The 21,847-nt window shown below is 48.9% G+C and overlaps 1 protein-coding gene across 6 annotated transcripts; it reads right to left on the bottom strand.

Annotated features, from left to right (window-relative positions):
• Positions 1-1,707: 1,707 nt before the first annotated feature.
• PRDM8 (PR/SET domain 8) lies at positions 1,708-21,455 on the bottom strand. Of its 6 annotated transcripts, none has more exons than XM_037051031.1 (6): positions 21,128-21,455; positions 8,527-8,784; positions 7,388-7,524; positions 4,956-5,176; positions 3,774-4,005; positions 1,708-3,360 (listed from the first exon to the last, which is right to left on the bottom strand). In XM_037051031.1, the coding sequence occupies exons 4-6, from the start codon at positions 5,172-5,174 to the stop codon at positions 1,751-1,753; spliced, it is 2,061 nt and encodes a 686-aa protein (XP_036906926.1). In that variant the 5' UTR covers positions 5,175-5,176; positions 7,388-7,524; positions 8,527-8,784; positions 21,128-21,455; the 3' UTR covers positions 1,708-1,750. The 6 variants fall into 6 exon arrangements, with proteins under 6 accessions (XP_036906926.1, XP_036906927.1, XP_036906925.1 ...); XM_037051032.1 differs by lacking the exon at positions 21,128-21,455 and adding an exon at positions 16,588-16,702; XM_037051030.1 differs by lacking the exon at positions 21,128-21,455 and having other exon boundaries at positions 8,527-8,893.
• Positions 21,456-21,847: the final 392 nt, after the last annotated feature.

Here is a 21,847-nt window from a genome sequence, read left to right as displayed (position 1 = left end):
AAAAGCTTTGAATGCCTACAATGAGAACCTGTGCAAGTTTCCCATTTCAGACTTTGTCACAAGTGTCCTGCATCTGACAGGGGAGGGTTGGGAAGACGTGAGGGAAGGGGAAAGTGGAAAGGAACACCTGTGATCTATGCAGTGTCGTGTCTGTAACTAGAGCATGCACAGAGTGACTCTGAAGATGCCCGGGGATTAGGTTCATCCCAACCTAACACCTAAAGGATGATCATCCATTTCGTTTTGCATCTAATGGCTGCTGGATATACCACACACTCTCACATGCACTCTATCTAACTAAGATCTGTTGTCAGTATATGAAGAATACAAAGGGACTTTTCATAAGAGGAAGGGCAGGGAGAGGAGGAAAGGCATCGGATTCTCCTGTATGGTAATACTCCAGGACTAGTATTTTCCAGAAGCTGTGCAGCTGCTCAAACCTTTAGAAGGAGAGCTGTGCCCTGCAATACAGACAACTGCGGTCACTTCACTTTGGTTTCTAAAGAAACTCTCTGTAGGGTCTCCTAATGGGGAGTGAGAGAAGGCTAACTGGCTCTAGAGGACAGCATACTCATCCACATAGGCACCACCAACAGAAACTTAAGTGGGTTTTTCATTGGGTTTCTCTGATCCAGGCCTGAAAATTGTCTCTGGTCACATGTTGAAGATGCTCATTATCCTGCTGCTGAAAAGAACACTGAAGTCCCAGTGACAGGATAGCTTCACAGCAGGCGTCCCCACTTAAATGCTTTGTCCTTTCATCAGGATGCTCGCCGAATTCCAGCTAAAGATTCTCCAACTAATAACCAAACCTCATCTTCTCTCTTTTGGGCTCAAAATGGTCTTAGAATAAATAAATGCAAGTGGGGCAGAGCTCATTGTCCCTCTCCTGCTATTTCTTCTTTCCAGGGACTCGGTGAAAAATATGTGCTATCTCCTCAAAGTGTAGTTCTTGGCTACAAAAGTCTATTTAAAAACTCTTCAAATAATTGCTCTGAAGAAAATAGTCATTTATTGTCAAAGCATCCAACATACCCAGATAATCTATAAAGTTTAATAAATCTTTCCAGGGATAAAAGAAACACATAACTATTCAGACTCCATTTCACTGGCACAAAATTACACTTTGTATTAAAAGGAAATACATATTTACATAATGATGACATTCTTCATTGAAGTCCATAATCATTTCATGATACATGCACTTCCCCCTGGAAACTGCGATTGAATGGTGACCCCGTTTTTACTTTGTTTTTGTAAGAACACAAATTGTCATCAAGAAATGCAGAAAGTATCTCATTCTCCTCCTTTACTTTTTATCTAAAATAAATTTTGCCCTTACATACAATTATTACATCTAAACTGTAAGTGCTTAATAATTTAAGTAGAAACGTATGACAAATGCATCAATATGTTGCAATATATGACATTTTAAAAAATGTACCTTTGTTTTTGGGAAAGTGAAAATGCGTGCATTCAAAAGAAAACCCCTCAAACAACCCACCCAATCAAAAATTCACCATCCTGTGTGTGTGTGCGTGTGTGTGTCGTGTAGGTGGCAGGTAAACATTTGAATGAGATTACCGGAGGAGCACACGTGTGTGAGAGTATGTGTGTGATGTGACTGCCTCTGGGGGCAATGTCTCAGGTCACTAGGAGGTGGTGGATGCCTTCACGTGTTTGTTCCTACAGGTGGCTTGACTGTGCTGTGCGTGGACATGCCGAGTGAAAAGCTGGGGTCCTTTCCGTGTCAATTATGGGACGTCATGTGCCTGGAAAGGTGGTGGCGCTCCCTGAAGGACTCGTTGCAAATGGGGCACTTGAGTTTCTCTTCCCGCCTTCGCTTCACCAAGGGCTCCATGGCGTACTCCTTTTTGTGATGCGACCTCATGTGGTACACTAGGTCGGAGGTCATGCGGAAGGAGGCATTGCACTTGGCACACCAGTTCTGTGCAGGCAGACACAGCGAGGTGAAGGAGGGCGGCAGCAGCGTAAGCGCCGAGGGCAGCTGTAGCTGCAGGGGCCCCGCGGCCGCAGAACTCTTGGGCCAGAAGGCGGTGGCGTAGAGGAAGGGGCTCTGTTTGGGAAGGCCGCCACCGCCACTCTGCAGGGCCGCACAACCTCCGTTCAGGTCTGCGGCTCCCTGGAGCTTCACCGCCAGAGGGTCAGGAGCCGCGGGGTAGAGTCTGGTGGGGCCCACGCCATCGCTGGGGTGGCACGGCTCGAGCGCGCTCAGCTTCTGGCCCAGCACCAGTGGGGGCAGCTGCGAGAAGGAGCGCGCCGGCTGCGAGAAGGCGCTTTTGCGCTCGTCCGACGCGGCGCCCTGGCAGCTGCCCGCGCCGCCGGTGCCACCCGCACTGCCCGCTCCCGCGCCGCCCCCAGCGCCGCCGCCGCCCAGCTGCGGCACCGAGGTGAAAGCACTGCCACGAGCGGGGCTGCCGCCCTCCAACCGGCTGGGCAGCGGGCCCCCGGGCCGCGGGGCCAGCAGCTTCTCCGCACTAGCCGGCGACGCGGCCACGGGCGTGGAGGAGCCGCCGCCGCTGCCCGCGTCCTGGTCGTCGACAGTTGCAACCCCGCCGTCGGCTGCTGCCTCCTCCTGCAGTCCAGGCGCTCGGGCCGCCTTCTTCACCTCCACGAAGGCGCTGCGCTTCGCCTCGCCTGTCTCCGGGCTGGGAGGCGCGAACAGGCGGCCGTTCTCCTCCAGGCCAAAGTAGCTACCCGAGGCGCGGTACTGCTGCGGCGTGCACACCAGGTCCTCCTTGGAGGCAGACAGGGGCCGCTCGGTGAAGCGGCCTCGGCCCCCCGCCAGCCCCGCGCCGCCGCCGCCGCCCTCCGTCGCCTCCTCCGGGAATTTCCTCTTCCCTTTGCCGGGGCCCGCGGAGTTGCCGTCCGGACTCAGCTCCGCCTCCTGGTGGCTGCCGCCGCCGCTGCTGCTGCTGCTGCTGAGGCTCCGGACTGGGGAGCAGCTGCTGCCTCCCCCGGAGTTTTCCAGCTCCCGGGCCAGGTTGTGAAAGTCCGTGGATGGCTTCGAGCTGGCGCCGCCGCCAGTCGCGGGAGGGTTACTGCCCTCGGGGGAGGGGGTAGGGTAATGGTGGAATGGGCCGGCTTTGCAGAACTTAGGGCCCGCGCCCAAGGGCGCCTCCTGTTGCTGCTGCTGCAGCTGCTGCTGCTCCTTGCCACCACCGCCGCCGCCGCCGCCCCCGTGATCCTTGGTGCCCACGCTGCCACCCTGTTCGTCTTGGGGGCTCCTATCAGCGCTGTGAATTCTCTTGGGGCAGCGGAAGCGCAGATGCGCCACATAGGGGAACTCAAACTGGAAACGTTGACTGCATTCCAGGCATGTGTAAGGGGACGACCCTGCTTAGTGAGCAAACACCACACAGACGCACACACGCGCGCGGGCACACACACACACACACACCACATGATTACTCGGGATAGTCTCCAGGCCAGTTTGTCATCACCCCCTTCACAAATCCACCTTAATCTCTCAGGCCTCAGTGCCTGAAAGAAAGGGGATCCTGTACTACTTGATCTAACTTTCCCTCCTGATTTGGGGGGAGGGCAGTAATTAAGCCAAGTGGCCCCCGATTTATCCTCACCCATCTGCCCCAGCTTCATTACGGACTAGAGCACAGAAGCTTCCTAAGAGACGCCCAAAGAGAGGAAAGGCGCGCCCAGGAGCCACAGTGAGACTGCCCCGCTCCCTGCATTTCTCCCCGCCCCCCACCCCGTTTGCTAAGGGCCCACACGCGGGTCGAAAGCCAACCTACCATTCATTTTGCTGTGGGGTCTAGAGGGGCAGAGCAAGAGTAACTCGGTCAGTTCTTTGCCGTACCAAACTAGTAACTCCTCATCTTTGGCAATCCTCCGGAGAGAGCGGTAAAACAGCTGTCCATTTTTTATATAGGCTTCAAGGTTCTGCTCTTCTTTATCTCTGGCTGATTGGACCAGACGCAGCCACATGAGACCTTCTGAGGAACCATTTGCTGCTGAGGTGTCCACCTACAGTTTAAAAGAAAGAAAGAATAGAAGAAGGAAGGAGTTTGGGGCGGGGGAGACTCTTGTGAGAGAATAAAGCCACAGGAACCGGGTCCATTTCCTACACATCACTCTTTTCCAAAGAATTATTTAAGATCAAGATTCAAAAACACTTGACCCAAGTTGGAACCCATCCTCTTGTTTGTACCCAGCAGGCAAGAGAATTGTTCTATGGAATGCTGGATCAATCATGTAGATTATTTAAGTCGTCGTTTTCATATATCAGTTGAACATCAAATGAGGAAAATTCTTCTTCCAATTCAAATTAGTGTTAACGTCCTGAGAATTTACTTCTAAATTATTCCACACTACAAAAAATGTGGGGGAAATGAAAAGTTTAGATCTCAGAAATTGTCTTCTGGAATTCAATCATCTTAATTTTGACTTAAGCAATTATTAGTTCTTTGTAAAGAAAGAATGAGAAAAGGACTTTTACATCCACACTAAAACATGTAGAATTAACGATGTTTTATTGTCAAACCATTAACATTTTTATTCAAATACAAACTCTGGGTATTAGCTACCACTTCCAGAAAGGGTAATATATTTAGGGGAAGGGGACCCCTATATTGGAAGGCAAATGTCCCCATACTTAGAGAAAGTACTCATTATGCAAATAGCCTCAGTCTTCCGAAATCCCCCAGAGTCAACACCATCAGCAGGAAAGGCCAGGATTGAGCCAGATTTAGGTATAGCTGATACTCTAAACCAAATGTTGTCATTTATTCCAGAAAAATCAGCTGACAATTACTTCGGTTTAATTTTTCCTTTTCAATCTTTGGTGTGTGAAACAGAGCGACTCACTTTACTGCAATTTCTACATCCACAACCTGACTCAGCTTGTCACTAGAATAATAGTCGGTTTTCAACTGGACATTACCTTCCTACCCCAAGCATCATCAGCAAAGACTTACCCTGAAGATGTAAGGAACTGTTCTCTTGTCAGTGGACTTAAGAGCTATGAAAGCTATGCTGTCATACAGGGAAGTATGGCTCAGGATGCAGGGACCAAATATAGCATTCTCGGGAATGTCGCAGGTGGTGTAAACGCTGGTGAAAATATCTGTCAGACACTGTTGGACAGCCTTGGCATCTCCATCCCAGATGCCTCGCTGGATGCCTGGATCCTCCATCACTAGAGACAGACACACAGGACACCGAAGTGAAGTGCATTACTCTTTTTGCCATTATGAATCCAGACAGAACATTTTAACTACTCGACAGATTTTTCTTGAATTTGCCTGCTTTTTTGCATAGCTCTTATTTCAGAAATAAAGCCAATGACAGATTAAATTTGGCATATTTTGAAGATGCCAACTAAAAAACTGGAATAATGTCAGCTCAAGGTAGACTAACTGCTTGTGAGAGAGAAAGCATAGGGCTAGGGAAGATGGGATTTTTTTTTTTTGCAGTAAAGTTGGGGAGGATGGGGCAGGATTTGGGGGAGGTGAGGGCAGAAGAAAACAATAGTGTTTTTTACTAGCCCATAGACTTTCTTGACTGAAACTTCCAACATTGGGGAGAGAGCTCCTCTCCTTTTTTCTTATGCACTGGACTGAATGCCTGGGAGCTGACTTTATCTTATTTTCTTCCAAAGAGGGGAGCAGCATTAGCGAACAGGTGGAGACAGCCAAGCATGGCGAATGGATTTCAAGTGGAGTGTCAGGGCCACTGATTCCGTGTCAGCTAACCTTTCTCTGCAGCCTACAAGAAAGGACGTATGTCTGCTCATTACCATAATCCAACACTGTCCCTCCGAGGCTTTAATTAAAAGCAGCAAGCAGAGGTAATTATTTTTTTCTCAACATGCTTATTTATGGATGAGGATGAATCCCAGTTACCTTGTTATACAAGGGGGTGGGTTGAGTCACACGTGCCTCATGAAGTGAAAAGGTGCAGGGCAGGTCTGAAGCATCCCCTGTGTGAAACACTGCGTGTGTAATGACTGGTGAATTCTTGCTCCCTAAATGCAACCCAGTCTGGGCAAGAGGGGGCAGCCCCGCTTAAGCAGACCTCAGTAGACACTCCAGCTGTTTAATCCGCAGCAATTTAGAAAGCGATGCCCCAATGGAGGGCTCTCTATTAAGCTATCATTTGACTTTTTTTCCTTTGTCACTGGACACTGCCTACAATATTTATCATTAAAAAAACTTGTTATTTAAAATTTAAACTGGCTTTGAACTAACTGCATTGTTCACTCGTTCTGACTGATGAAAAGATTTCCTCAAGTTGGTTTTCCCCCAATAATTCCACCACAGGCAGAGATTCATGTATGTTTTGTATAATTTAAGTAGCAGGAAAAGAGTAGACCTAATTCTTCTCCTGAGAAGTTGTTCACTATGCAATAATATTAGTAATGCCCATTTTTATGTTAATGTCAAATAATTTTGCCAATGTGATTACAAGGTACTGCTTTTTTTCTTCACAGCTAACAGAGCGTGCAACTTTGGTCAGCCTCCTCTTTCATTCACTCAGCTGCACCCCCCAAATGTCAAGTATCGGGCAGCATCTGCCGGACAGAAATAAGGGAAAGATCCACAAAGTAGAAACTTACTTGATGATGGAGCATCTATCCCTGGACATTTCTACCCCACACAAGACAGCGTTTCTTATCGCCCATTGAAATTTTAGATATATTTTTAAAATCCTCCAGAACCTCCCATCTCCTTTTTAACGGAATCCTATTCTCTCCTTTTCAATTTCCCCAATTCAGCGTTTTATGCCCCAATTTCTCTCGTCCTTTTAAAAGTGTCTTTCAAACAAACGTTTCATTGTGCCGGGAGGTCACGCCGTCACGTCGGGCAACAGCAGGGACACAATCATTAAAATGCAGTTTTACCTAACAATACGGTAAAAAGGTCCTCTCCGCACCGCGCTAATAGGGGACCGCGTCGCCCAGGCGGCGGCCGGGAGCATCCGGCCGGTCACAATCATCGCAGGGCGATACGAAAGCCTGCGCTCGCCCGTCAGTTCGCGGTGGACTTTGCCACCCAACCTTTCACAGCTCAGCATCCTCTTCCAGGGCCCAGGTTCCCGTCCGCCGGGGCATCCTTCCCCGAGCCGGCTGAGCTCGCTGGGAAGCCCGCGCTGCCGCCGGCCGCTCGCCCTCCCCTGGAAGCAGGCATTGTCTGGCGGTCGCGCGCGCCCCAGTCGCTTGCTTCTCGGGCAAAGTGCTCTCCACCAGCTCCTCCCTTTGTATAATCTTATTGGCAGCAGAGATCCCCTCTACAATTATTCCCCCCCCCCTTCTGGATACTAAGGAAACGGAGGACAAAATTTTCCACTCTTCCTACGAAACCAGCCTTCCTCCCATCCCCCTTCCCCACCAATGCAAATAGAGACTTACCAGGAATAAGGTCAGGATAGAATCGGCCAAATAACGCCACCTGGAACCGAGAGATGCTATCGACTGTTTCTTTTGCCTATTGTATCAGTGTATTTCCATGTCAAGAGGTGTTGGTACTGCTGTCTAGTGGGCGCTGCCTGAAGAGGGAAAAGAGAGATGGAGAGATGGGGAGAGCGAAATGAGGGGAGAGTAAGAGGAAAGAGAGAGAGAGAATGAGAGTTGTACAGATGGACCCGATGCAGTGACTGACTGGCACGCAGACACACACTTTTTGTTTGCTGCACATAATCTGCCCAATGACGCGTGACAGCCCACGTCCCCTCCCTTTAACTCTTTGCTGGGCTGGGCGCTCCCTGCGGCGCTGCCTGCCTGGAAGCGGTCTCTCTCCGGCCTGCCCGCTGTCCGCAGGTCCTGAGCTCCTTCCCTAAGTGGCAACGCCTCTCTGAGCGTGGTTGGCCCTCCTCCTCCTAAAGCATCGCCCCTCTGGGATGGCTAGGAAGGGGGAAATCAGATTGGGGGTCCTAAAGGGAAGTACCAGAAGTGGAAATGGCCTTTTCCCGTTTCCCCGGGCACTTGGAGAACCTCGGACAGAAAGGTGGCCACTCAGCGAGCGCTCGGAGCCCACGAGCATCTCCCGAGTCTGAGATTTGTGCTGGGGAGCGGGTTTTCAGATAAGCCCCAAGGGATTTTCTGGCCATTGAGGCGTCGCTGGTTCACCCAGCTAGTTGCTTGGGACTAGTTGCTGATCAAACAGCTCCAGCTCTCTCCAGGAGCGCTCACTCCACCTAGCCCTTCCAAGTAAGATTCAGAAAGGATGCGCTTTGGTGAGAACTTGATCCAGTCTTCCCGTGGAGCTGGAGCTGGAGCAAGGACAATAAAGTGGGAACGCTGCCAGACTTCCTAAGGGGATATACTGAGTTCGTCTGGCCCTAGGACACAAGTACCTGGGCGGGGGAAGGGGTGAGAGACAGATGGGCGGGATGAACCCAGGTTACTGTACATTCCAGCTATCCCCGCGGTTCCGCCCTCTGCCCCGCGCATTCTGAGTAGTCCAGGTGGAAGGGGGCCCTTTTGGGGGGAGGTCCACATACTAAGACTTCTGGGTGTGTGTGTGTGGGTGTCAACGTAAAAATTATTACCGAGATGTGCTCCGGGGAGCTCTTCAGATCCAGCCGGTGGTAGAAGAATGGATGGATGGAGTCACCGCTGCCGCCTCGGGAGCTTGGTTTTGCGCACTAGGCCACTTTAGAGGTGTTGGCTGACCCCTTTAGGGCAGGGGCTGGAGCTAATGGCTTGAGGTCTTTAAGAGCCTGAAAGTTGACTCCTTCCACTGGGGCCGCAACACATTTTCGCTGGGGAATTCTCGGGGTATTTTTTCGCCGTTAAACTCTCTAATCCTAAAGGGAGAAAGGCCTTTGAGTGGTATAGACCGTCCTACTCCTTCGGCCACACCCACAAAACCTTACATGGAAGAGGACAGTTGGTTAGCTTTAGCATAAGCCGGGTGTGTAGCCCGCTAAACTGGACGAAGCCAAACAATTTAAGGAGAGAAGACATCCTCATTTTTATCCAGTGTTGGAATAAACTAGTGGGCTGTGGGTTGGCAAAGAGCCGCTTAAAAGGAAAAAGGTGCTCATGGTGTTAGTCTGATTCCCTCTCGAAGCTTAGAGACCTCCCTCCGGAACCCAGTAGTGAGGCAGCGAGCTCTGAGCGCCTCTCCTCGCGGGCGCGTGTGGTCCAAGAAAGCCAAGAAAAGTGAGTTCTTTTCTCCTTGGTCTCCGTCTCTCTCTCTCTCCCTCCCTCTCTCTCTCTCTCTCTCTCTCTCTCTCTCTCTCTGTGTGTGTGTGTGTGTGTGTGTGTGTGTGTGAATGTCTGTCTCTGTCTTTCCTTCCCTTCACATTTCAACAGCCCCTGGTCAGCCCCCACAAATAAATTTGCAATCCTTCCTATCAGATGCAGCCAGCCAGCCAGCGTTGCCTAGGATTAGCTGGGACTCCAGAAAAGTAGGGCTGAAAAATCCCTATATTTTGGCGGGGGTTGAGGGGTGGGAGAGTGAAGGCAACTCTCCCTTCATTTTCAGGTTAGCTACTGGTTTTCCCAAGAAAACTTTCAAACTGCAGTTGTCTTCACATATCATTTCTCTCTATACATGTGTGAACATCTTTACATAGCTTGGCTAAGGGAAACTCATGTAATGACTGAAGCACAAAGCTGAGGGCTCTCATAGTCCGTGTATGAGAATCACTGCATTTGGCTACCAGTTGTCTCAGGACTAGATGTTCCATTCACCTCTCTCCCTCTCTTCTCCCTCCCATCTGCCTCGTCACCCTCCATCTCTTGTTTAAAAGAAAGGGGATGAGGATTAGCAAAGCAACATCAAAGAATTACCTCAAACATCTCAAAAATCATCCACAAGGAGGAAATAGTCTTCAAACACTTAACTGAATTCAGAGAAGGAGAAAAGAAGGAGGCACAGGTGTAAACAAGAGCTGGGTAAAGAAGTAACCATAAGAGAGCTGTGGTCCCTTAGAGAGTGTAGTCTGACAAAGCAAAGGGAGGTATATGTGTGGGCTTTGGGGACCCTGTCCTCAAACCGAATTCCATCAAACTGTTGAACAGAACATGTCTTAGAGCCCTCCTTTGGCTGTTATTTAGAGAACAGGAAGTGTTCCTTTCCCAGGAAAAATCATCTGCCTATGCAGGCCACTTAAAATTTTTTCTAGTGCATGTTCTAAACATAAAAGCATCGATTCCAGAATGTGGACATTCTAGAAAAGCCTTAAACTTTAAATGGAAGGCATTTTTCTTTACCCTGGATTTTCCCTCCTTACACATAAAAGTCACGTCTTAGACTATGTCTCATTTAGGGCACTGAAACCTAGATTCCAGTTTGTATAAAATAAAGAATGCTTCCGACACTTAAGTTGGGAGTGGAGGAACTTGATCTTCCAAATCTCAAGCAGAAAATAGTAAGATTCTATACATCAAAAAGGGGAGGGATGTCTTGGGAAAGTGACCATTAGATGACATTTTGTCTGTTTCATTTTTCTGTTCCTATGATTAGATTTTCCCTATTAATTTCAGAAAAAAATCCCAAATAAAAGATTTTCTAACATTTTATTAATCCAATCAATTATTTGTCTTATGTATTAAATGACTGACAATGAAAAAGCAAATATGGGTAAGATTAAGCTAGAGATTTCTATTTTGAGAGTTTATTAGTATTTTAAGTGATACATATTTGCTTGGTAATATAAATGGTGTAAATGACAATCATTGATAGGAGCTTAAAAATCTACAAATTATGTTTATTTCTCTAGAAACTTATGGGCTAAAATCGTGCATAAACTACTTTGAAACTACTCTGCATGACTACTTTCTGGAATTCACTGATACTACATGAAGGCTTGAGGCATTTATTTAGCCTTAAATGATGCTGTAAAAGCACACCTCAGTCAATAGTTTTTATTTAATTCACATGGAACAAGGGGTTTATTCATATATTTGGAGCTCCTTTCCCTGGGGTTTTATATCTAATTAAATAGTTAAGAGTGATGACAATGAAGAGTGAGGGTATGTTCACCTAACTCCACTTTAGCAAGGATTCCAGCAGTTGTGGTAAAAATGTATGTGTAGGTAACTGCAGTATTGTTTTTTAAAAGAAGGCTGATGTATGAACGATTCTTGAGTGGTGACTTTTATGACCTAAGTGAGAAGATGAAGAAAGGGTAAGAAAGGAAATCTGATTCTTAGAGAGCATTACAACACATATATCCTTTCTCTTCCCAGGATAGAGAAGTAAGGCCCCAAATATCTCAACCTCTGTGATAGGAGGCAGGTAAAGTCTCTGAGAATAACCCACTTAGATTATTACCCTATAAGAATGAACACACATTTTCTTTATCCTTTTCTAGGTCCTGTTTTACCCTCTGCTAAAATCCCATTTCCAAAGCTCTACACCAGCAAAGGTTTTGTTGATATAAATATACTTATCACAGTGAAGAAAGAACACACTGGAAGTCAAGAGAGATACCAAGAAAGCAGACAATGGAAACTTTTTCCTACACTTATAATTTTCCTAAAAGGACATGTCTGGAAAAGATGGTGAAGGTTGGGGGAGGAAGATAATGGAACTTCACAGCTTCACCATGGGGAATTAAACTTTCTGAGGAATCACTTAGGGGCAAGAAGAGATGGACTTGCGGGGTAGGATTGGGGAAACTTTTTAAAAATAAATAAATAAATACACATGGCAATTTCAGTTTGGGTCTATTCCATACACTAAGTATTACTGTTGGTTCATCAGGTGAGAAATGAATGAGTGTTTCCCAGACTGGTTCTGGGTGAGCAAGAGACTTAAGAAAAGGATAGATACTTCTGTGGCCTGTGAGGGAGGGACTCAAGGCTCCCAACTCCTGACTCACATTTTTTCTCTTCAGCTTTTCCTCTTTTCCAATAAATGGGAGCTGTATTTAGTGCTGCTGCTGCTACTACCATTACAGCTGCTGCTGTTCTTATGATTATAACCTGACTTTCTCAAGTTTAAAACCTTCTCTCTCCTAGGGTTCTCAAGTTCTACCTGACACTCTGCTGGAATTCAGCTGCAAGCTGGATGGTCTTTGAGAACCCTGTGTAGTTCATATCTCTCCTGGATCTGGATTATCAACAGCACACTTAATGGCTTCTGAGTATGAATTCCAGCAGGGCTAGCAACTGAGGTAACATGAAAGGCAACTACCACAGATCCAAAATCGATGCCTCGTGCTCACCTGTCTTTGACCTGCGATCAATCCAGTACCCAGAATCTTGGCCCCATGAGTTCTCTCAGCTTTTATATCCCTTCCCAGATGAATATCTAGAGAGCTTGCAAGGTTTTCTGTCAAATCTGCAGATTACAAAGTTTTTACATAGTCAGACACTGCAGTCCTTGAATAGACCTCAGTAGTAGGAGGAGAGTGGGAGGAAGGAAATGTAGGCAGGGCCACAGGCAGTCACTCTGGGCCTTCTAACTCTCCTGGATGGGCTTTCCAGGAAGACTGGGGACCCAGGGATGTCTACCAATATAAAATGGAAAGGAGCATCAGATTTTGAGGAAAATTGACTCTAGGCCTTAGGAATGGCATCAAGTTGAGAGGCTGTACATTAAATTTCTTTGAACAACCAAGAAAAGGGATATTATTCCCACACTTAGTACCTGAGTTTCACCTCATTTCCTCTCCATTTTAGGCTCTGTGTAATTCCTGAGTTAAAAAGAGATAGGCAACTGACACACAGTGTGTACCACAGTGTGGGCAGATTCCCTGGCACCCGGACTCAGCTTGCCTTCTGAGGTGTGGACTTAGACTGTAAATTGGACTGCTGGGATATGAGCAGCATAAACCATTCCTCTCTTCAGATGGGGTCTAGGCAGAATATGCCCAGGACATTCTAGCTTGGAATCTGTCCATGGACCCATATCTATCTCTGAAGCCAGAGAGAGACAGATACCTGGTTAATTTTCTCCAAGGAAAAGAGAGGCAAAAAAGAAATGAAAAGGTTTGTGGGAGTAGATATCAAGTAGTTACCACACAGTGGTTGACTCACATTGCTTTATGAGAGCCTTGGAAATATAGCTTATTTCTTCACAAACTATGCTCTCATACCCAAAGTGCCCCCCTGGTCATAATTGCACACTGGACTGTTTGAGTGGAAACCATTGTTCATAATTTTAGTTCAAATAAATTTCAAATTTCATTATTTAATCCAGAGCTATTACTGTAACATCAGAGACTGTCTCCCCAAACACTGAATAGAAAGTCAATAGCTTTTTAACAGGTTTCATAAGCAAGTAAAAACTACCAAGTTTTTAATTAAGTTTTTCTTCAATTCTAATACACGGAGAAGTGTTCTCTTAAAGAATTCCAAGATCAACTTGTCACATACAATAGTAATAGCATGACTACTATAAATAATACTACCTATATTTTATTTTATTATTTATTAAATTTATTGGGGTGATATTTGTTAAGCAGATAATATAGATTTCAAATGTACATTTCTATGATACATGGTCTGTATATTCCACTGTGTGCCCATTACCCAAAGTAAAATAAATTTCCATCATCATATATTTGGCCCCTTTTACTGTTTACTACCCTCCCTTTGCTCTGTATCTATATTTTAAAGTTGCAGAAACAATAGGCAGGGGGATCAAAATATATTTGTTCTCTTGAACGTACTGGTTGAAAAACCAATTCTCTGACTGATTTGGTAGCCATCTGGTAATGTAACATAAGGATAACCAAGACATTAATAATCTCCTTTAAAATTTTAAGGAAGCCCATATTTTAAGAATAAATATCCAGAATTGTCAAATTAAGTCATTCCAAATTGCAAATAAGAATAAAGACCTGGATGTTGAGTCTTTTTGAAGGCCCAGAATTCAATTTAGGCCTGAACAAGTTTATACCTGATCAGATATAGTCCCATGTGTGAAGGTTGGGGGTGATTATTATTGAGGGTAGCAATTAAAAAATAACTTTTTGGATGTGTCATTTTTCTGGCTCATGTCCATTAGGTAGTCAGTGCTCCTTTTCCCACGTTTTTGTGTAAGATGGTTTTGAGAAAATTGTGTGAAGTCATAGGAGAGAACAATTAGTTCTGGAGAAGCAAAACTGAAGAGAGTTCTACAGAATATGTTTTCTACATATGATTTTTGTGTCTAGGACCTAGTGCATGAGAACAGATGTCTCATAGCATTATCTATTCTACAGTCAGTTTACCTTAGACTCTAGGAAGTTAATGTTGCCAGGCAAGCACAGATCCTCTGAACTTGTGGAAATAGCCTGAGGAGAACCAACTGGCTGAGAGAGTGCAGCGAGTTCCCTTTCTTACCTGGGGGACTGAATTAGCTGCTCTATCCCCCAAACCACTCACAGTGGAGTTTGGGCCCAACTTCTGGGGAGGAAAGGCAAGGCAAGACAAGAAGTGCCTGCTAGACCCAGACGATGCCTGTCTAAATTCTGCGGTGTTCATGTCTCAATAAAGGGCACCACGACAGAGTGAAGTGTGCAGAGAAGGCCAAACGACAGAGATGGGCTTCAGTGTAGGCTCAGGAGGTCTCTGGTAGAGACCCAGGGAGGGCCTCCCCCCAGCAGCATCACAAAAAGATAGCCACCACTCCCATTTCATTTGTTTGGGATGGTTCACCAAGTGTGCAGAGCTCTGGCACAGCAACGCACTGGGCAGAACAAAACAAGCCACCTTTAGCCGGGTGTCCCTCTTCTAGAAGCAGCGCGAGCAAACCACAAACACGAGGCAGAAAGAGACCACGCAGCAGTATTCCCTGGACACTTCAAGACCCACGGAGGTCGAAGCAGGGGCCAAGCGCACTGAAGGGCCAGTCACGTTTTCCGGTTTCTCTAACCTCCTATCACCTCCTTAGAAACTGTCAAACTTGCCTCCTGCTAGGCGACAACTTTTTGAGGAAAGGCGTCCCGAGGGCTGGGTTCTCGGGAACAGCTGTGCTCTGTCCACCACTACCACCCTTGCCCCTGCGCAGGTCCCCTGTCTGGTCTCCCGACCACCTTTCACAGGTTGTGGGTCTTGTTTTTCTGTCTCTTACTAGCTGGGCAGACAGAACCTCTCCCAACCTCGGTCTTTCTCCTCAGGTAAACCGAGGCTGGCAAGAGTTGCCTCCCCGGTCTCGGTGAGGACTCAGTGGGAAAAAAAAAAAGGTGACTGCACTTTGGAAAGCCTGTGGCTGAGCAGATGGTAAGGGATGACTTCGAAGAGCTTGGGTTCCTTTCAGGTCAGCCTTGGGCATCCCAGAGAGGCCACAGTTACCTTCGTGAAGAAACGTAAGACCGAGAAGGGGCAACGACTCAGGTTCAGGCTGCAACCCCCCATAAGGAGGGGGCTAGGGTTTGAATGAATCCCGACTCCTGGGGGTGCACAGGAAAGTAAACCTGTCTGTGTGCTTCAAGCCTCCATCTGTGAACCGGGGTAATACAGGAAACCCTCTCCACAAAGTTACTGTGAAGGCTGAATTGCACTTAGCAAGCTCAGACCACAGGGCCACACGTGCCCATTCCCGTGCTGGCTATCACTACTGTTACTACACAGCGTGGGCTTCATCAGAAAATGTCGGAATTGTATTGGGCATCCGCGTGCAAAGCCACGGGTAGGCCAAGGATTTCCGTGAAGGCCGAGGATTTTTCGATGTTTCTAGGGAGATGGTCAGGAGGTTCTGGAGGGTAAAGGCAGGCGGGACAAGTACATTAACGTGGCCAGGAGTCCTGTTTACTGCTGAAGGGCGGGCCGGCAAGTTCCAGCCAGAGGCCTCATCCCTGCTCCCCGATTCACGGAGGAGCGAGCGGTTTCCTGCCGGGCGGGAGGCTGGCACACCAGGTGTCTACCCTGGACCGCTCCGGTTCGCCATTCGTTAGGCCCGGCAGCGGCGCCACGTTGGAAATGGGAAGTCAGGCCGGCGAGGGCTGCGGCGTCGCGGCCGGTGGGGCCAGAAGCACGTGATCGCCCCGCTGAGGAGCGACTGAGCCGAGGCCGGGGTGGGCTGAGAGCACTGGGGGGCGCGGGAGTCTGCCCTGGAGGGCGCATGGCACCTCCACGTGCTGCGGACCCTCCTCCGCCTCGCCTCGAAGGGCCGCGGCTCGGCAGGCCTTGGAGGCGGGCAGGCCCGGAATCAGGATGGGCAGCCTCAGTCCGCCCCCCACGCTTGGGTCGGGAAGCAGGACAGGACCAAGCACTACCGCACGGGAGCCCACATCCACGCACGCTGACATCCGGGCTTCGAGCAGGGCGGCTCCACGCCGACGGCTGCCAAGCCCCGCCCCCGACGCACGCCCACGGCTGTGCGCGGGGCATTGTGGGCCGAGCGGACGTTACCCGCACCCCAGCTTGCGCCGCAGGGGAGAGCGCCACTTTGTCTCAGCCGAAGCCCGGAGCAAGGCGTTTACGGTCGCCTCAGGCCTGAAACGTCCCGCCCAGGCAGGAGACCTGGGACAGGGGTGAAGTGTGGGATCCTCACTGAGCTGTCTTCTCAAGGAACCGAGAGGCAGTCGGTTAAGAGCGAGCAATTTGGAATCAGAAACAGGTTTGAAACTCACGTCTGCAGTCTACTAGCTGTGTGTCCTCAAGCAAGTCACCTGCCCAGTCTGAAGTTTTAGTTCCCTCATTTGTAAAATAGCAAAAACAATATTTACCTCATAGGGTGGCTAAGGGTATTGCAAGGACAAGCCTGGGTTCACATATCTGCTGGACTGCTTGCTTGGGCTCATTAGCCACTCTGGGCTTCTGCTTCCTGTGAAGGAAGGCGATCTGTGAGACCTAGGGATCATAATGCTTAACTCAAAAGGTCATAAGAATTAAATACAGTAAGTATGGCAGTGCATTCAACCTAGCATAGAGTAAGAGCCAAAAGTTAATTATTTAAAGCATCTTAGTGCCTGCCACTTTGAAATGCTGGGTAAATACAATTTTTAAATTGTACCTTTCCTGCTCCACTTTTTCTCTTCTTCAGAGAGAAACGACGTGCAGAGGTGCATGCCAGTATGTGGGGTGGCAGTGTGCACAGGACTGGGAAGAGTAGCTTTTGGCAGAAAGTTAGAGCTTCCACTTCTGGAAGCTCCATGCCTCCCCTGTCCTTTCCTCTTCAATTTCTAGCGACAAGGTAAAAGAATAGGGAAGGCGAGGAATGGAGCTTAGAATATGGAAGGTGTTCGACAAGTGTTTCTTCTGTCAAAAATGACATTTCACATATTCGCATTGTGAAGAGACAAGGAGTCAGTGTGAAGTAGAGTGGAAGACCCAGCCTTGGATTGGTTTCCATTTCTGTGCTTGGCCAGAAGAAGGCATATTCAGAGCATTTCTGTGTATCTTTATGTCATGGCCCTGGACATGGTGAATTAGGCCTCCAGTGGAGGGGTGGAATCTGTATGTGCCCCAAAGCTTGGAAAGTCAGTTTGGAGCCCAAACACTTACCATATTTTTCAGGCTATAAAAGACACACCTAGGTTTTGGAGGAGGAAAATAGGGAAAAAAATTTTGAAGCAAAAAATGTGGTAAAATATTTAATAACATAAATAACACAATATTTCACTGAAGTGAATGTAGGCAACTCAACAGCAGCGTTAACAACCATTATTCCTCCCAAATTTGGGGGGTGGGGGAAAGGTGCGTCTTATAGTCTGAAAAACATGGTTACATTAATGGACATCTCTTAATCATCCTTACAACTCAGGCCCTTTCAGAGTGGGTAAGTATATATACACCACATGCTTCATCACTGCCTCGCTCCTTCAATACCAGTGTCTTCTGACTTTTCTGATAGGAGCACTTAAATCTTTCTTTTGTTCTCCATACATAGTAGGATAATGGATGATGGTGTTTGCCTCACAACTAACAGGACATCCAGGAAACCTGGCCCCCCTGAACAGTGTTCAACACCTGACTCTTCTGCTTTTTTCCTGAGGGCAGAGAATGCTGATACAGCAACAGCAATCTAAGGCAATGGTTCTCAACCCTTTTCATCTGATGGCACACATAAATTAATTACTAAAATTCTATGGCACACCCGAAACTGTATTTTTACCTGTATGACCAAAAAATAGGTATAATTTTGATTCATTCACACCAAATGGCTATTGTTGCATTGGCTGTTGACTTTTTTTTTATTTGACACTTGAAGGGAAAAGAGGTCAGTGCCCCTGAATAAATAGATATTTCGTGTTTTAAAAAATTTTGTGGCTTACTGGTTGAAAATCACTGATCTAAGGTGTTTTTCATAAACTTTTGGCTTTTAGTCTCCTGTCCTCTCAGACTCTGCCCAAAGAGCACTGTTAGCAGAAAGGAGAATAAAAAATAAATAAGACCAATTCCTCAGTGCTGTGAGCCCCAGGCAAAGGAGGAAACTGTGAGAAGGAGCCACAACTTGGAAAAGATTTCTTTTTCCTGGCCATAAATCTCATCCCCTTGTTCGTCTGCCCAATGGAGCACGATAAAGTCCTTTTCCATAAAGTATTCAGTATTAGAGCCACAAAGCTCCCCCAATCAGTAGCCATCTGCTTCTACCACGACTGCTGCTCCCGAAGCAGGGAAAGCAGCAGCAGAGAAAGGGCACCACTGTTCAGAGGCTGGACAAATGAGGAGACTGAATAGCTTTGGCTTTCCTTGTGTATCTGTATCTATAGAGACAGGGGAAGAAAGACGGCATTATATTGATACAACAATTGTAAAACAAAACACGGAAGAGGCATCTAAAGGGCAATATCGCATGCATCAGGGGTCTCCAGATAAAAGGAGAGCTAACAGATTTATAGAAACCTTTAATTGGTTTTCAATTGAAAGCTTAAGAGGCTTGGGCGAAACTGTGAGGAGTGGCAAAGTGCTGTCTCTCAGCCGTCTGGGAGGCATGATCGATTTCATGGCTATGGGGCTTGAGGGTGGGGAGTGGTGAACCCAGAACCCACCAGCACCTCTGCCACAGCAGGAGCAGCTCCAGGTTACAGGCTTCCTCCTCTTAGGGAGAAACTGATCTAACGGGAATAAGAGAATCTCCCAATCCCTTTCTCTACTCCCCCCCCCTTTCCCACTCTCCCTACCTTCTACCCTACAGATATGCTAATAGAGAGGGAAGGAAAGGTTGCAAAAAAAGTAAACCTAACTTCCCATCTCCTGAAAAAACAGACCTCTCCCACCGCCCCCAACCCCCGCCTAAAAACAAGGATTTTAGGCCAGAAGAAACGGGTCTTTGAAAGATCCAGAGTCCTGCCCTCACCCTATCCCAAGATCCCTCCTCTCCCCTTTTCTAGACTCAAACAGGAAAAGCTGAAATTCACAGAAGGCTCTCCGGCTACGATGGTGAAAAGTCTCGGCCCCACTGGGTCTCTTCTGGAGCGGATCTCTCCACTTAGCCCAAACTGCAGCGCAGGAGGCAACCCCCGCCAGCCTCCGTGGGCAGTGCCCACCCACACAGCTGCTCCAGACATCCGTCCGTTGGTTTCTAAAGCTAATTTATTGGCATGACCTTTCATTATCTTTCTCGATTTCCTAATTAATCAAAGATAAAAGGCAATGGTGCAAATTATGATTATGAGGAAACTGGAAGATGGTTTTGAATAAAATGGAAGAATAGAAATGTGATTGATTGAAGGACATGATAGAGAAATCTCAAGTACTGTGTACAGGCCTCAGGGTGTCTTGCGGGTGGGTCGCTCTCGCTCTAGAGTCCTGGCAAGGGGACAGTCCCCAGATTAGGTCACTTAGATCCGAAGCCTGCAGAGGAGAGAGAACTGGGTTTCCTCTAGGGCTCCTAACTCACTAAGCGCCTGCTCCCCGCCCTCCCAAAGTGCACTCCGCTCCTCCGGAATTTCAGGACTCCTGGCCAGTGAGCCACTCCACTTCCAGAGCGCCTTTGGATTGAAATGCACCCCATTATTGGGCTAACAAGTCCCAAGTCTCTCTCACAGTTTCCCTTCTGTCTTTGAACACGCTTCTAGTGAAGCTAATTCCTCGTGAAATTGCAAGAAAACAGTCTAGTAGGTCAGAGCTTCCATTTCCTTGTGCAAGGGATTAATAGAGCCCCTGTCTGTTGCTGCTGTCCAGAATTACGTTCTGGATTAAAAGAAAGACACGGCATGAACACACATTTTGCATTTACTGTTGATTCTGATTAATGTTTCCGAGGTTATTTGTGCTGGGAGCTTACGAAACGTGCTCTTGGGGGTCTAATGCCCTGCGCAGGGGCAAGGGTCTGTGGGCACACACCCGATCGCTGAAGGATTAGAGAGACATCAGGTGCGCGCATGGCGCCGGGGAAGGTGCCTTTTAGCTTCGTCCTCCTCTCACCGCGCCCCAGCACGACCGCTTCGAGGGACTGCAGTGAGAACTGATCTGGGTGGAGGATTTTGCGTTTTTAAGGGTATATGTAAGGGAAGGATGCTCTCAAGTGTAGGAGAAAAGGGATCATTACCAAACCACTGAACTTCATACATTCATCCAATAAGGGGAGTTCAAAACTCCGCACTCAGGGGAAGCACTGCTCCCAAAAGCACCAGTCACCACCAAATCAAAAAGCCTCGGGGCCCCAGCCGGGAAGAGAATGACCTCACCTCCGCAAGCCTGCCATTCTCAGGACTGCTTTCTCGGGCACCCAGGGAGGCACCTGAAGAGATCAGCCAGAGCCTAGGCAGGAAGTGCATTCTCCTCCCCACCACCCCTAGAGAACGGACAAATCTTTGGCGAGCGGCTGAAGGGGCAGGGGCAGGAGAGCAAAGTTCCAGGATGCAAAGAGTCAGGGAAAAGGAAAGTAGCCCCTGGAAGCAAGGATGTGGGCGGGGCGGGGTGGGGGAAAGCAAATGGGAAGCGAGAAAGGAGAGGTGTTGAGAAAGGAGAAATGTGAAAAGTGGTGTCGCAGCTGCTGGGCATTACTGCTCTCCAGCAGTAGGGGGCGCCTTTCAGGACAATTCGGCCTTCCAGTGGGCGGGGCGGGACGCTCAAGCAGAGCTGCCCTCTAGCCCGCGCTCCGCGATGCGGGGCGCCCCCTCCTGGAGGTTGCGCGCCGGTTTCGCGCGGTCCCGGTGGTGCTCCCTGGAAGCTACGGTCGCTCAGCCAGAGGCGCTGAGGCGTGGTGGTGGTGGCGGTGGTGCGGCGAGGGGGAAGGGCAGGGGTCGGAGTGGGACGTGAGGGCAGTAAGGGAGCAGTCAGGCTGTCCCCTCCCTGCGCGCTCCCCCGCGGCCTTCTCACCTGGTGCGTGCGGGGCTCCTTCCCCGCTCCCACAACTCCGGCGTACCCCTCGGAGGCCCGGCTCCCGCACCAGTCCGCGCCTGCGGAAGAGCTCGCCCTCCTTGCCAGGCGCCCCGTCTCGCCGCAGCAGCTGGGAGGGAGGGAGCGACCGCCGGCTGCTGCCGGGCGGTGTCTGGGGGCCGCGAGCCGAGCCGGAGGAGTTGCCATCTGGAGCCTCGGCAGCGGGCGGGGGTGCGGGTGCTAGGCAAAGGACCTGGCGGCTGGGCCCGCGACGCGCTGGGGCCGGGCTCCGAGCGTGGGAGCAGCGCCGGTCGGCCTCAGTGCCCGAGTATGCGTGCCGGGAGAGTTGGTGTGGGGGTGTGCGGCCCCTAGGGAGGAGGAGCGGGGGCCTACCCCGCCGAAGTCCCCAGAGTTCCGGGGCAGCCTAGCGAAAGGCCGGCACCAGCTTGGGAGTCGTCCCCACGCCCCCGCACCCTTCGCGAGGTGGGGAGTCCGGAGGGTGGGAACCAAAACACTCGTCCTCGCGCGCGCACTGCTTTCCGACAGAAGTGGTTTTCCCATTTCCCTCTCCTCCCACCTAGTCCTTCCCGCTCCAGGAAACATTCCCCCAAACAGCAGGGAGTTCGGACACCTCCGCACTAAGACACTTCTTCAACCAGAAGAGGCTGGCACTGGCCCGGCATCACCCTTGGGAAGGATTACTGTTAGTTTCCGATGGAG

Source organism: Sturnira hondurensis, unplaced genomic scaffold (assembly GCF_014824575.4).
Source record: "Sturnira hondurensis isolate 20B ecotype Veracruz unplaced genomic scaffold, ASM1482457v3 Scaffold0007036, whole genome shotgun sequence".
Taxonomy (NCBI): domain Eukaryota; kingdom Metazoa; phylum Chordata; class Mammalia; order Chiroptera; family Phyllostomidae; genus Sturnira; species Sturnira hondurensis.
The sequence above is the reverse complement of the archived record's forward strand: the minus strand, read 5'-3'. Positions and strand labels throughout refer to the sequence as shown.

Bases quoted from the DNA above. Each gene is read 5' to 3' on its own strand.
- PRDM8 (XM_037051031.1), bottom strand. From the start codon at position 5,174: ATGGAGGATCCAGGCATCCAGCGAGGCATCTGGGATGGAGATGCCAAG. The intron at 4,006-4,955 runs GTAAGTCTTTGC...TTTAAACTGTAG, and splicing joins CAGTTCCTTACATCTTCAGG to GTGGACACCTCAGCAGCAAA. The intron at 3,361-3,773 runs GTAGGTTGGCTT...TTGCTCACTAAG, and splicing joins ACCCCACAGCAAAATGAATG to CAGGGTCGTCCCCTTACACA.